This window comes from Corapipo altera, unplaced genomic scaffold (genome assembly GCF_003945725.1).
Source record: "Corapipo altera isolate COAL_440 unplaced genomic scaffold, ASM394572v1 46, whole genome shotgun sequence".
Taxonomy (NCBI): domain Eukaryota; kingdom Metazoa; phylum Chordata; class Aves; order Passeriformes; family Pipridae; genus Corapipo; species Corapipo altera.
In genome coordinates, this window is record NW_020884883.1 from 202,778 (window position 1) to 218,589 (window position 15,812).

Consider the following 15,812-nt stretch of genomic DNA (forward strand, 5'->3'; position numbering starts at 1 on the left):
AATTCTTTGATAAACTGACAGTTCATAGCTCACAGAGGTACTGAATTTAACTTTCTGATTGCATTATTCAGGAGCCTAATATTTTGCACATGTTGAGAGAATGTATTTATTCATTCACTGTAATGTCTTTATGGAAATTACTCAATTATTTTCTGCTTAGAGGAAGAAAATCCTGACTGTAGCTTTCCTTCTCTGCTTGAAATTACTGGTGACTGGGTTTAAGGTTTAATTAGCAACATAAGGAAATTAACCAAACAATTGCTCTCTCAAGGACACTTACTTTTGGCAATAGTTTTCAATTACACTTAAGTGTGAAATCATGTCCTGAATGACTGTTTAACATGAAGGACATGAGTAATCAATTCTTCCTGTCAAGGAAAGCCAAATTCTGTTGAATTAAAAAAAGCTGTTCTAAAACAATGAGAAAATATTTCTAGAAAACATGCCTCAAAGTAATGCAATCCCATACAGACCGAACACTATCTTCCATGTTTCCTAGTATCTGTATCTCTTGATTTAAAGATGCAAGTAAAGTGTAAACAATACATTTAGAAAAGGTAACATTAAAATGGAAAGAATGAATTAACAAAAGTGTGGTTCGCATGAAAAACATTTGAAAATATAATTTGGGATTGAGAAAAATAGCTAGGAGGGAACTATCAAGTGATTTTAGGACTGGGCCAAGATTTCAGCAAGTGATAGAGTACCTAATTTCTACACCAGACTAAGATAACAACTCAACTCCTTCTTTGAGCAACAACCATAACAGTTCCAGTAATGAAATAAGAATTATCATAACAGAGGGGAAGGTATAACAGCAAAGTACATAGTACATAAAGTACACAGTAACTCTCATCCATTGATCAGAAATGTAGTAGACTACTGAAATATTCCCACTCATATATGGTAGCGTAATAATAAAATTAGTGCAACTATGTGTATTCTTCTTCATTCTGATTCCATGAACATTTGTGCCCACATTAAGTGTTGAAAAATACATATATTTTTAATCATAAGCTTAAGAAGAGATTTGCATGATTTCAGAACATAACAAAATTAAAATTTATTTAAGAGAAGTATCTTAATTGTCAAATTTTTTTTGTAAATTTTATTTAGGTATTAAACCAGACAACCAGACTTGAACTTCAGCTTTTGGAACACTCTCTTTCAACAAACAAACTTGAAAGACAGATTTCAGATCAGACCAATGAGATAACAAAATTACAAGAAAAAAACAGGTAAGTTTGCCTATCAACCCTATTCCCTGAAGTGCCCTTATAATAGTTTTAGAAACAAATGTACAGAAGCAGGAAAATAAGCCCTGGTACACAAGCTCCCCACACCCAGCTATGCTCATTACAAAGGTCATATATTATTTAAAGCCTAGGAGATCACGCTTCGTATCTTCTTTTCATATTCTCTTTATATATCATTTTTCACTATTTAAAGTTCTCCTTTATTTAAGGAACTTAAGGCTAAAACTGCAGTACTTCTCAGTACGTCAGTTGTAGCCAATTTATATTCTTCTTTAGACTGATCAAGATGAAGTTATCAGTAACCTGATTCAAACTAATTGAGTGCAACCACATCTCCAAAATTTTATTTCCATGTAGTACAGAGCTATCTTAATGAACAACCAGGTCATGGCCGCAATTTTTGTCTAACATGAGAAAAATAAAACACTAATCACATTCAATGTTCCTTACTAGTCGATGTTTGAAATTCAGACCAATATCCAACTGTTATTCTTATCCTTTTCTGTACTCAGCTGTGGTCCAAAGGCTCATACCTTTTTTCAGCTGGTTTTGTTTCCATATCACCAGGGTCTTATTTTACTTTTGGCAATAAATAGTTTACAGAGAAATTTAAAAGCAGCAATAACAGTAAGTTGTCTCCTTCAAAACCATGTTTTTTGATGAGAACCATATGTGCAAAGTGCTTTTTATTTTGAAAGAATTAGCTTAAAAAACCCATGAGACATGTTTTGACATTTTTGTTCACTAGTCTACTACACTTACATATGCTCCCTAAAGGTTTTATCTATCAGCTTAAGAAGAGCAAGCATCCTTATCAAATGGAAAGCGAAGGAAATACTGAATTTTAAAGGTCACTTTTCTTTGGTGTTGAACTCAGCAGATCTTAGACTACTCTTGTAACATCCATGTAAACACAAAAGCATTGTTTCTCACCTAACAAAAGGCAATGTGACTTTGAGCTAATCTGCAAGAAACATAAGATTCAGGATTTTTTTTTCAATAACAGCAATGGATTTTAGGTAAACTTCTGTCTTCTGGTCATGCACCTTTTAACATCAGCTTTCTCAGTGTCTGCATCAGAACAATTAGCAGTGAAATAATGTTCCATCCAGAGACCTAATCATACCAGCTCCAGAACTGGAGATGGCTAACACATCTTCAAGTAACTATTTGCAAGTTTCCCTGTCTTAATGCCATAACATTTATTCATATTAAGTATATATTTTAATTATAGGATGTTTGAAAAGTTCACAGTTTCATCTGTTTGAAGATGAGAATAAGTTTCATCTTTTAATAGGGTAAACCCATGAAATCTTAGTCACTGTATCTTTCCTTTAATAATGCTGAATTATCAAACACCCAAAAAGCCTGCAATATAGACTATAGCAGACAATGTTTTTTATTAATGCACCTATGTAATAAATTAAAGCATATATATGAAACTAAACTTTCATTTAGTCGTCTACTGCAGATATGGCATCAGAGAATGAAATTGAGTACTTGTGAAGAAAGAAACTTCTACAACAGGCTTGACATCAGTTCAAAATTGTTTCTGGGGAGCCTAATTGTAATCTTTTATTTAGCTTTCTAGAAAAAAGAGTTCTTGAGATGGAAGACAAGCACACACTTCAGCTGAAGTCAATAAAAGATGAAAAAGATCAGCTTCAAGTCCTAGTATCCAGACAGAATTCTATTATAGAAGAACTAGAAAAGCAGTTAGCTACAGCTACAGTAAACAACTCAGTTCTGCAAAAACAACAACATGATCTGATGGAGACCGTTCATAACTTGCTTACTATGATTTCTACACCAAATTGTAAGTAAAAGCAAACATGCTTATATAATTTCTGTGCTATTTTCTAATTTATGTACATTATTACCTACAAAGTCTTACATCTAGTTCTGTCACACTTCTGCTTCTCAAAAAGTCTGTATTTTTTTGCCTGAGTTGATTAACCTACTTTTTAGGGGAGTAGGGTAAACAAACACATCATTTTTGTGGTTTCTTTTCAACATTTTGTTCAGCTTCTGTGGTTTACACTGGTTTGCCTGCCCACTTCTCCAGTGGTTCAAAAAAATAGAGAGATGCCAAGTGTCATTCATCTCACATAGCATCCGTGTGGCAATATACCAATATACCAATTGACCAGTCTAGGTTAGACTGCATGATGTAGGCCTGCAACATTTCTTCCTGGCTCACAAAGGTTGTTTCTGCCACCTCTCACTGCTTTATGCACATAGAGTTGATCAAAGAAAGGACAAATTATAGTGGCTGATAAAGGCAAAGGAACCAGCACAGGCATAGTTTTTATCCCCAACAACAGAAAGCAGCAGCCCAGGCCAACAGGTACTGCCCAAAGTCCTCCACTGAAGTTTCCTTGTTCATCCTAAAAAACCCTCAGCCTAGCAAATTTATAGGCAAGAATTTCACCCCTAATTGCCTGACAACCCTGCAACAAATCATAGACACAAAGCATAGCTTCCAAATTTGTGCAGGTTCAAACGCTCCATAGAAAACTGCACACAAACCACAAAGTTATGGCTACACAGGATTTAAACATTCCTTGCCTTGAATTTTATGTTTGATATGAAACCTGGACAAATTAAGAAGGTATAGCTGTTCCATAGAAAAGACTGGCACATTTGCCCGTAAAGTTCTCAGGGCTTAAAATATACAAGCATACAGAACCCCTAAAAAAGGATTTAAAATTAAATACCAGAAAAAATTTTTAAAAGTTGTCATTACACCATAGAAGACAGTATAGGTAGTCTGTGTTACATTACTGCAAGTTAGATCACAGAAAAGGAAAAGAGTGTTCGGAAGTCCTTACTTTCAGTAGTATCCTAAATAATATGATGTTGTAGGTTTTTCTAAACAAAGTAAATCCCAAGTTTTTTTGTCTTGATAACTGACGCTATCCCCTTAAATGCCATTACCAAGGCTGTACATGTTCCTGCTGATGTTATCTGCTATGCTAGTGCACAAATAAGTAAACAAGTCAAAGTCATGTTGGCTACAGCACTGTTAAACCCAGAGTGGAAAAAATAATGAGTGTTTGCCAAAAAGACAAAATTAGCAGGGAAAGCTTCTAAGACAGTATACAAACAATAGAGTGTGGAAAAGCAATTAAAACACTGAACGTGTTATTTTTATATGTAAGGCAAAACACTTAAACAGGTAAATAATGAATAAGCAAGCTAAAAACAACATAATAAGCAACTGTAATATAAGCATGTATTTATATGGCACCTAAACCTTTGTAGTAACTGACTGCTTTTTAGATTGAATTAAAAGGGAAAACACATGGAACCAACCCCAAAAGGTTCAAATATGAAATATCAGTCAGCAGGCGAAATGCCAGGAAATTCCAACCTCCACAGTTATAAAATACTGAACGAAAAGATGAACCTTAGATTGTTCTGTAGAATAAGAAAGCTTAGACATATGAAAATGTATTTTTTGCACAAATCAATTCCAGAAGGGATGTCTCTTCAGTGGGTTGGGCTGAGTTGCCAAGCTTCAGTTTGGTACATATAAACTTGTTCCTGCTAAGCACAGGGGCAAAGAAAAATATCTAAAATCTTTGTAAGAGTAGTTCCACCCATCTACTGTATTATAAAAGACTTCATAACTCTTACATTGGATTTTACAATATTAGAGTACTGCCCCAAAGTGATTTTTAATATAATCACTTGCTAGTTAGGTATTTATATAGTAATAGTTAATGAGTACATAGGTTGTAATACATGTAAGAGTCCAGGAAAGGCAATGAGTGGAAGCAGAAACTGTTTAACTGAATGTCATGCAATATCCTTTCTTATTCAACATAAGTATTGGCATTTTTCAACTTATCAAGCAACCAGACTCCTATCAGAATAATGTCTCTAAATTATACAAAGTGACAACATACATAATAAGTATCTTGATCTGTCATTTCTTTCAGGGCCAGGAATATCTTTTTGGAGCTGCAAAGCTTTAGGCTGATTACATCATAAATTGCTTCTTAGTAACTTTTATTTGTCTCTTCTTAATGCCTTCCATTTCAATTGTACTTTTAACAGCTAAAAACAACTTCATAGCTAAAGAGGAGCAAATCAGCTTCAAGGACTGTGCTGAAGCTTTCAAATCTGGACTGACAACAAGTGGAATCTACACTTTAACAGTTTCAAACACGGCACAAGAAAAGAAGGTAGGATAAAGAGCTACCTAGGCATACTGGATGTTAAAAGTTATTTGATCTGGCAAATATGCTATTTTGAAGGCTAGTTAATAGTGAAGTTTACTATTTACCAAGGTCTTTTTATAAGCATTTCATCACTCCTAAGTCAGAATATCTAAGAGGAAGAAAAAAGTCCTTCAGGTGAAATCTTGGCTCCGTTAAAATTAATGAGCATTTTGTTGTTTGCATCAGCATGCCAGAATTCAATTCTTTTTTTTCTGCAAAATTAACGCAGCTAAAGCATTAACGTACTGACATTTCTTTATAAAGTCTGTAACTCCATCAGAGTTGCTCTTGCATGATCTGCAGACTCCTATCTCCTCTTAAATTCTTAGTTCTTTCACGTGCCCAAGTCCCTTCACACGGCAAAAGGAGGTAAAATCAGGGACGCGGAAGAGTACTCATGGATATATACTCACGACAGAGTTTTAAGGACATTTGTGTAACGCATTAACAATTAGATCAGCACGACTGACACTGGGTAACAGAGAGGATTTTTCTGGAAAATATTGCTCTGATTTAAATAAAAGGTGAGTTTGCAGTGGTTTCACCAGAGCAGTTTAAATTCCTCTGTGGATATTTTTTCCCCATATGTTTAACTGAAATGAACTTCAGCATCAATTTCAGTTAAAGCCATACACCATAGCTCTATAGAAGAGACCTTGAGCCAAAAATGGCATTCAGTAGATGAAACACTGGATGCCTGACAGATGCTTCATCTACTGAAATAAATAAAATGATAAAGCTTCAGATAGTATAAGTCAGTTGAAACAGTCAACAGAATGTGAAAGGGAGAAAAGTCACATGTAGATTGTGAGGATAAACCAAAACCTGTAGTGAGCATTGGGAGGAATCGGGCTCAAAAGATGAATGTTTGTTTTTAACTATTCAGACACAGATGAACAGGCTAAAGGACATTTGAATATGAAAAAAAATGCTTAACATATTTCTTAGACAAACACTAAATAATTTTCTGATGTTTTTATTTTCTAATTTCTACTGTAGACATTTCCTTACATGAAAAAAAAAAGAAATATTTTATGGAATTCCAAAGGCTTTACTTTATTACATCAGAAAAACTAACAGAAAATTTAAAAAAACAGAGAAAAATGAGTCATATGTGGAAAAGCAATTGGTAAAACCCAGACAGAGAAAGCATTTTTTCCCCAAGCTTGGACAGTAAAGGTTTAGAAATGAAATTCACTAGTGATTAGTCTTTGAAGGGCCAGAACTTCATTTAGCCCAAGCCAGACTGTGATCTTTACATTTACAAAGCTCTCAGCTAAAGGAAATAAGAAATTTGTTTGGGTAAGACCTATAAAATACAATAGATAAAACCTGCAATTTTTTGCAGATATAATCTAGAGAAATTATTCAAAGTCTGCTTCTCTTGGGGAAAAAAAAAGTTAGTTTTCTTGTCAAATATTCTAGTCTAAATACATCTGTTTCACATGAAAATTAGTTACATAAGATGCCATAAAGTGAAGCTGAATGGTATTTAAATAGCATAGATATCTACAATCACAACTTTAAAAGCTAAAGGAGAATCAAGCTACTACATCTCTGAAGTAATAGATTGCAGCAGTCTTTGTTAGACATCTCAGGAAGGTTTACACTCCTTAGATCTCTTACTATTACTTGCCTCAAGTGTTTTTCTTTGGTTTTAATTTTACTGTCATATATAATATACAGAGCATGCACATTTTCTAAAATCAGATGCAAGTGCAGGACATATTACAGAATGAAAATTTCTGTCATAAACTTTACACTGCATTTTCAAAAGTACAATCACAAATTTCATAGACTATAAAATATTAAATTTGAACATGGAGGCTTAAAAAACTTAAAATAAATACCCATTTTGGTAACTGACTAGGCTAAAAAGTAGTTAAATTAGCATTAAATCAGTAATTTCATAATATTAAAGAATTTAAATCGTATTCTGCCCACTTCAGATAAAAAAAGACAGGGAAGGTTTTACTTACCATATGACATTGAAAATAAGAGACTAAAAAGTTTTAATCTGATGTTGATTTTTTATACAAATATAGAGGAGTTGTCAAGGGAAGTGAAGGTTTAGGGATAATCAACATGTTACACCATTTTCAACTGTTTATGATGTGGATGGCTACTCAGACCAGGAAACAGAGTGACCTTTTTTATTTGCCAAAAGTGCTGCACTGCTGTTTATGTTTTCATCTTTTCCTCTTGTAACACCTTCTGACCTCCCAATGGGCTTATAAACAACTCCTGTGTAATCTGTAACTGATCCCACTTTACTAATTTGTCTCCCATCATAATCCAAAACTAAGGAACTGCATATGAGAGTCAAGAGGAAAACAATTATTTAATTCCATTAATATTTTCAAGCTTTCCTGTTCTGCACCAGGACAAAAGCTAAGTCCTTTTAAAAACACCGAGGAAAAACAGCAAAAGACTGCTGACACAAGGAAAAATGGCAGAGGCAAACCCAAGAAAAGTCAATAGTTTCATGTTTACAGCAACTGCATGAACCAATTAACCTCCTGGTTTTAACCAGGCAGAGTACATAAAACTGTTACCAACGTATTACTCCAAAGCTTAAAATAGTTACTGAAACAGTGGCTAAGCTCTTTCCCATTTCCATCCATGTTTGGCTGAATTTTTGTCCCAGAACTGACACACATTCAGAGCCAAGGCCTTTTAACCAAAACTTTCTCACGGGAAGTGATTTCGGCAACGTTGAATTCACCAACAAAATGGTTTATCATAACCTTCCAAAAAACTAGCTAGTAATTTCACATTGTTTCTAATGCCAAGCATTAAAAAAGATCACATGTGTAGCTTCACCAATACAGTAAGAATAAGTAAGATGATTTTGGTTTTTTTTCTGTGAATCTTAGAAGTCTCATCATCTGTCTTTTCACTGGTACCTGGTATAAGGGTAAATTAAATTATAAACAGTGTGTGTAGTTATTTTTTCCAGAACAAGGAAACTCAGACTGCAGTTCTTATCTAGTCACATCTCTAGGAGATAGAGAAAGCAGAGTACAAAATCACTGAACTGCACCTGCTTTAGCATAAAAACTGTAGTGGATCTTCATCCTGATAACTCAGACTGAGCCTTACCATTCATAAAGTATGTCTGAAAACACTTACATCCCAAACACCCTCTCACAGTGCTACAGCTGCTAGAATTGTAAGCACTGAAGCAGTTCACAAGATACTTCAAATATTCCCCATTCCAATTTGTTGTAACTTGAGAGGCTAATCTCTTTATTCTTTTTGGCATCTGTTTGAAGACTCCTGCTGCCTGTCTAATCTTCGTATCTATTTTTACTAGTTTTATCAAATGTTACATGTCTTCCTTTTGAATATAAAACCTAGGCTAGGTTGAAAGGTCAGAAGAGTTCTGTTCTAGTAATGAGTTATAAAAGAAAGCCTTAGAGATGACTGACATGAAATTTTTTTGGTGCGGAAATATTATACTCACAAATTTACATAAACTTCTTAAAATCGTTACTGGTAAAAAAAATCTATATGAGATTTTTATGGACATCTCTTCTCCAATTTCTTATTATGTGTTTCAGTTCCTAGTTAGTTGCTTTTCCCTTTGGGAACAAATTTGCAGTACCCCAGCACTTATACCAACAAACCTACAGTGCCTATAACAGCTAGTTGTCTTTCCATTTGCCTACTTTCCTCCCTGTTACAGGAATGTTTTATGTAGAACATCCACAGTCATTCACTGTTCGAGAATATTTTAATCTCATTAGAACAAAATAAAGTGCTATTTAAAGGCATTTATTTCTTCAAAGTAATAATTCCAACTGAATCAAAATTTAGATGATAGGCATCAAGGAAATTGAATGTAACATGCAAAAAACCCATCAATTAACGTCTACAGTAGCAATATCGACTGGACTTGCAGCTCAAGTAAATTAATACATGGGCTCCTACTGTACATACTTAAAAACTCCATGTTTCAAAGAAGGGTGAAACAGTTCTGTTCTCCATCTGACTGCTTATATTGTTCTTTCAAGTGCGGTGAAGCTTCAGAATCAACAACTTTCTCTACAACCAACAATATTTTACCACTGTTAAATCAGCTTTTTAACTTGTAGCAATGCTTAACAAAAGTATCTGCATCTGCTTTAGCCCGTTCTTAGTATCCTTCCTCATAGCCCTCTGTGGAAATTAGTTTTCACATATACATGTAGATTACACTTCATGAGTTAGCTTTCTGAAACAGACTGATCTCTTATGTCTTCTGCCTTTCCTTTACAAGGTAATTTTTATTTTACTAAATTTAATTTATATACTGTTACCAATTTTTTACTGGTCATTAAATAAAGATGTTAGTAAAAACAAAGAAAAATCAGGCTTTGAGATGTAAGGAATTACACACATCAGTATAAATTAAAGTTGCTGCTTTCAATCAAATTCCATTCACATTATATACTTTAAGAAGTAATCCCTAATCCAACTCTTTTCCTTATGTATTTTATCTTTCCTAAAAATCTCAAATTGAATGTCTTATGATTCTCTGATGTTGAACAAAGAGTCTAGATACAAGCTTAAAATAAAGTATCTGCTTTGGATTTCTAATGTGCTACAGCCTATTGAAACACTAATATATTTGATATTTCCAGCTGTAAGGGCTTTCTTTCCCTTCAAAAGTCTGTTGCCTTTGAACAGTATATATGACACTGCTTGAACTGTAAATACCCTGTTTGAATTATATAAATATATACATGTGTGTGCGTATCACATACGTACAATCCACATACCCTAAAAGAGCCAACTACATGGAAAATTTAGTAAGGAGTACACCTTACTTCCTAAAACAACACATATAAAACTGCCATAGGACAGAATGAAATCCTGGCTTCTCTGAAGTCATACTTTTTCAATGAATTTCTGGGATGTTTAACAGTTCAAAGAGCTCAAATCTGCTAACTGCTAACACTGATAAGCCAGTGACCCAAAGAAGAGGACGAAAAAGCCATACAGCTTCAGTGTCATTCAGTCATGATTTGGAACATCTGTAGGCACATTGTGACAAGCAGCAGTAATAAATTAGGTAATAAGTAAGACCACTGAGAGAATTTTTAAACAAGGAAGGAAACATCCAAATTCATACTGAAATGCTTGGCTAGGTTTTTTTAAATTTATTTATTTAATTAGTCTCTACAGATGAAATATCCTATCAAAATGTAAGAAGTCAAATCTTAGCTCCACAGCTGTAAATGGGAAGATGCAACTTCACTTAATAGATGAAAGATCTAGAATACAGATTAGAAGTTAGTGTAGTTTAATACTCACAATGGAATATAAAAACTTTTCAAAGATGTGAAATAATTCTGAAGAAGTCTCAGAACTTTAGTATCTTGACAGGAAGTGGTAAAAAAATTAAACTTACAAATGAGAGAGCATTAACTGTGAACTCTCCAGACAGGAATACTTCTACAAGCAATTTAATATTTTTCTTAAAGATAGTATTGGTACTAACATGCAATTTAAACAGATCCTGACTTCACTTTGCCTTTCATTGTACTGAGTTACACCAGCTTAGCTTCACTAACTTCACACATCTATCTCTAAGTTCTGTTAGTTTCAGAAAAGCAGAATTAGATGCAACAATTTCAAATCCTTTCTCAAGAAAAATTGTACTAGATATTCACATATTTACAAAATTTTCTTGTTAATTTGTCCCCTATTTCTCCCAAACATCACTCCAAAATTCCCGTTAATTGTCAAAAGACTTTTTTTCCATCAGTATCTCCCCAATACTCTGGCACCTTCAGTAATACCTTTCATCTCTGACACTGTAGTGATTTTAATCTAGAAGGAGACTGACTGAAAAAGACACCTATAAACTTGAATTTTATGTCCCAGAGATGCGTTTATTGGGAATTCTAAAACTGAGTTCAGTGAACTGCCTATTACATGTCAGTCCTTTCAAAGTTTTAGCAATGACTTGGTAAAACCAAAGGTGATTTAGGAATATTTGGAAACATCTTATAGTTGTTACCTTTTTGTTCAAGAATATAAGATACCCATTGCAGTCTGTATAACATGGCTTCAAGATTTAAGTTTGAGATAATAACTGTTCTACACTTACATTTCACTTTGGGGTCAGACCATTTGCAAAGGCACTGAACAATGATTGTGGAAATAAAAATATATTTCAGTTTGCTCACTGCCTGAACTTAACAGTATACTCTGAAAAGCCATGGGAAACTTGAACAGATCTCCGACAAAAAAAATGGAGAAGTGAAAACATCTTTTAGAAAAAATATATCATGAGGAAACTCATAAAAATACCGGTGCAAGAGGGAAGCATAGAATAAGAAATTACATTGCTATTTTTTTTTTTCTTCCTTTAACAGCAGCTACCAGCTATTTTTAAGGTGTCATTTGTATTCTGTTAAGTGTGATACAGAGGAATATACAGAGGAACCACATTTATTTGTGGACAACCACAACTGATTTGTATGACAGCTATGAAAAACCTGCATTTTTAACACATATTTTGCACAACTTGCCTTTCTGGTTTTGTTTTGCTATGACATGCTGTTACATACTTACTCTGACAGGCCTACTGTGACATGGAAACTGGTGGAGGAGGTTGGACAGTTATTCAGAGACGTGAAGATGGCAGTGTGGACTTTCACCGGACATGGAAAGAGTACAAGATGGTAAGCAATGTTTTCTGAAGCCTTAAATATTAGTTATTATTATCTGAAATCTAATATACTAAAGTTACATTAATAGCATCCTTAGAATGTAAACAACTTTAAAAAGTTGTCTATGTCCTTAGATGCTCATTTAGAAAATGTCAGAGTCCAATAAGTTGTTTGTCTAAGCAGACTTGCAAGTGTGATGTTTGTTTTTAAAGAGAAACCTTACTTTTCTTTAATCAACTGTTCCATCATATGTCTACATTTTTTGAGTTATTTATATTTGTGTTTCTAGTGGCAACAGTCGAAACTGCTCCAAATCTATGAAGTAATACTGATTCACTGTTTCAGATTCCTGAGCTTGTCTTTGCTGAAATTAACTTTTTGAAATATTACAGACCAATAACCCTCATAGACACAGTAAAATTCTCAGTTGACAGACTTGAAAACTATTAAACTTAAAAACAGATAAAGTGATAATTTCAAACTCAAACAAAAAAAAACCCCAACAAAACAAAGCTTTAATATAACATATAGTTTAAATTATACACCTTGAATTGCAGGGATTTGGTGATCCTGCTGGGGAATACTGGCTGGGAAATGAGTTTGTTTCTCAGTTGACTAATCAGAAGCGTTACGTTCTTAAAATACACCTGAAAGACTGGGAAGGAAATGAGGCGTATTCATTGTATGACCACTTCTCTCTAGCAAGTGAAGAACTAAAATACAGGTAAGCAGAAAAATCAGACTTGAATAAAACAAAGCTCTGATAGTAATAATTCTAAACTGGGTAGATGCATGAACTTATTTTGTACAAATCTTGACTATTTTCCATTTCACTCAGAAAATAATGTTTGCTTCATTTTTTACCTATTGCCTAAAAAAATTATGTCTTTTTCCAAAGGAGAAAATGTGTATTTTCCTAGTGCACACCAGATTTTAATGGACCTATTAATTATGCTCCCATCATCCTGTAAAATGTAAAGCTTCATAATTTCTTCTCACATCTTAGTTAGAATAAAAAATAATACAAATTTTAAAGAAATACTTTTAATATAAATACTATCATAGTATTATACACTTTTAGTAGTATCATAGTATTATACATTCTGAAGTAATATCATCCACAGCTGAAATATATGGGCAGTTCATAGTTCATTCTCCCGGCTCTCTGTAAATGTAGTAGATACTGTTTGATTTGTTCGAGAAGAAGCTAGAGTCTCCACAGTATAACAGATGCTTTCCTACTACATGGTCCATGAAATGTTTCTTTTTAATAATCGTACAGAATCATGGAGCTTTAGGTGACTGGACAGAAAAATTACCTACATTTAGGTGAATTTCTCCAAGATTTCTAGCAGCTATTTGTTGTAAATAAAGTCAGTTTGACACCTGAGAGAACTGATGCTGTTATTTCAACTCAAGTCTTATATGCAAGCAAAGCAATTCCAAACCATCAGCATCTGCCCCCCACAAAACATTAGATCTTAATGCCTTGGTAGTATACAGTTGTCTCAACTCCAAAGTAAATATTTTTTCATCTGGAAGCAGTCAGAATCTACAGCAGAGATTTTTTTTTTTAAGTAATGCTTTAAAATACTTAGAAAGGCAACCTTTGCAAATTGGGTCATTACCCTTGTCTATTTACAATATTAAAAAATAATTACTGAAAACTAAGATGCTAAAAGAAACTTTCTTATAATATGCAACCAAACATGGAATGCATCATAAAATGGAGTGGTTTAAAGAATATATTTAACATTATGAAAAAGAAAAAAAACAAAGTATTCAATTAAGAGTATCTTTGATGCCCCATCTGGGGGGCAGTGTTCTAGGCCAGGCTGGACAGGGCTTTGAGCAATCTGGTTTAGTGAAAGTGTCTCTGCCCGTGGCAGGTGGATTGGAACTAGGTGATCTTTAAAGTCCCTTCCAACCCAAACCATTCTATGAATTTGTGATCCATTACATAAAAAAAGATTAATACATTCCAAATGCTGGGAAGACTATGAGTTGGACCATAAAACTGAAATTTCTTTATAGAAAAACTGAGATCAGAATGGACTTTGACTCAAACTTTCTGATCTCAAAGCTAAGAAGTCAAACCAGGTTGCTCAGGGCTTTTCAGTTATGTCTTGATAACCTCCAGAGGTGGAGACTGCACAACCTGCTTGTCTGTCCTCGTGGCAAAAAAAGTTTTTCCTGATACCTAGTCAGAACCTCTCATTTCGATTTCCATCCACTGCCTCTCATCTTCTCTTATATTAAGCTGTACTTTAAAAAAATTATTAATAACAGTAAATGAATAATACTGTGCTTACATTAGACTTCAAATTATATTTAAGGATCAAGCCTAGGTGCATACATTATACTTGGAAATTTTAATATAATTTATGTTATAAATTGGCTTACATAATTTTGAACTCACCTTAAGAAAAAAACAGAATAATTTTCTGGAAAGACATTTTTGAGAAAATCTGTAATGAGCTGATCTTTTGAAAGCTAAATGAGTAAAAATTCATTACTTCAATATGTTTTCAAATAAGGAATATAAAATGTGTTAAAATAATTTGTTAAACTCCCAAAGACAACTTCTATCATAAGCAGAGAATTACATGCAAGGTAAAGATTGACCCAGGGACAAGTTAATTCTCCTCAGAGATTCAGATCTCCTCCTTTAACAAATAGAATGCCTCTGAGAAGCATGAGGTATCTGACACAGAAATGCAACCCCCAAAGAGATACTATGGGAGTAGAGGGTTCAAATCCTTCTAGTTCGGTGCTCTGTCTCTCCCCACTGTGACTGCATCAGCACCTGTGTAAGCACATCCCAACACAGCAGCAGCCTCACTGAAAGCTTACCTTGCCAGGGAATTGAAGAAAACTTAAATACCTGTGATGATTTCATGCTAATAAATCTATGAAGGATGTGAAAAGGAAGAATAATTAGGAAAGTGGAAAGGAAAATACTGAGCAACTTCTAAAATGCCAGTCACTTGCTTGTAATTAATACTCCAGATAATGCTATTATTTCTGATATATGCAGAGTTGTCATGAGAAACTGCTATGCTGTGTTAATAGCAAAATGGGAACCAAAATTTTTGTTTTAAACTTTTAAACTTAATAAAAAAATATTTTTATTACTGTGGCATGAAAGTTGAACAGTGTAATTTCAGTATTAAGAAATACATGATCTACATGAAAAATTCCAGGAGTTATTATATACTTGCTCTAATTTGCTTCTAATATGATGACATGAACATCATCTCTATAAATGTGGAGGCTGTTCATGAGAATATTGTGCTGACCATTTCTATTCATATGAAAACATTATGCTGAAAAACAGCTTACAACAGTACATTGGCCAGAAGAGAACTTAACTATTTGAACAGGATATTTATTGCAAAGTATTCCATCATTATTTTGCAGATCAGATACCATCAACTTCCACTTAATAATTGTTTTTCCATTTCTCACTTCTACAGGATTTACCTTAAAGGACTTACTGGGACAGCGGGCAAAATAAGTAGTATAAGCCAACCAGGAAATGATTTTAGCACAAAGGATGCAGACAATGACAAATGTATTTGCAAATGTTCACAAATGTTAACAGGAGGTAGGAATGTTTTTATGCTTTTCTGTCTTCCTATTTTTATTGGCAGTGAAATTGTCTACGA

The 15,812-nt window shown here is 33.8% G+C and overlaps 2 protein-coding genes across 3 annotated transcripts in view; one reads left to right on the top strand and one right to left on the bottom strand.

Annotated features, from left to right (window-relative positions):
- MCPH1 (microcephalin 1) overlaps positions 1–15,812 on the bottom strand; it is a 121,118-nt gene that overhangs the window by 56,893 nt on the left and 48,413 nt on the right.
- ANGPT2 (angiopoietin 2) overlaps positions 1–15,812 on the top strand; it is a 41,037-nt gene that overhangs the window by 22,296 nt on the left and 2,929 nt on the right. For both annotated transcript variants that reach the window (XM_027641084.1, XM_027641085.1), the window contains 6 exons: positions 1,117–1,238; positions 2,840–3,072; positions 5,319–5,446; positions 12,055–12,156; positions 12,702–12,868; positions 15,621–15,751. In XM_027641084.1, the coding sequence (XP_027496885.1) occupies positions 1,117–1,238; positions 2,840–3,072; positions 5,319–5,446; positions 12,055–12,156; positions 12,702–12,868; positions 15,621–15,751 (883 nt within the window). The remainder of the gene's footprint in view (positions 1–1,116; positions 1,239–2,839; positions 3,073–5,318; positions 5,447–12,054; positions 12,157–12,701; positions 12,869–15,620; positions 15,752–15,812) is intronic.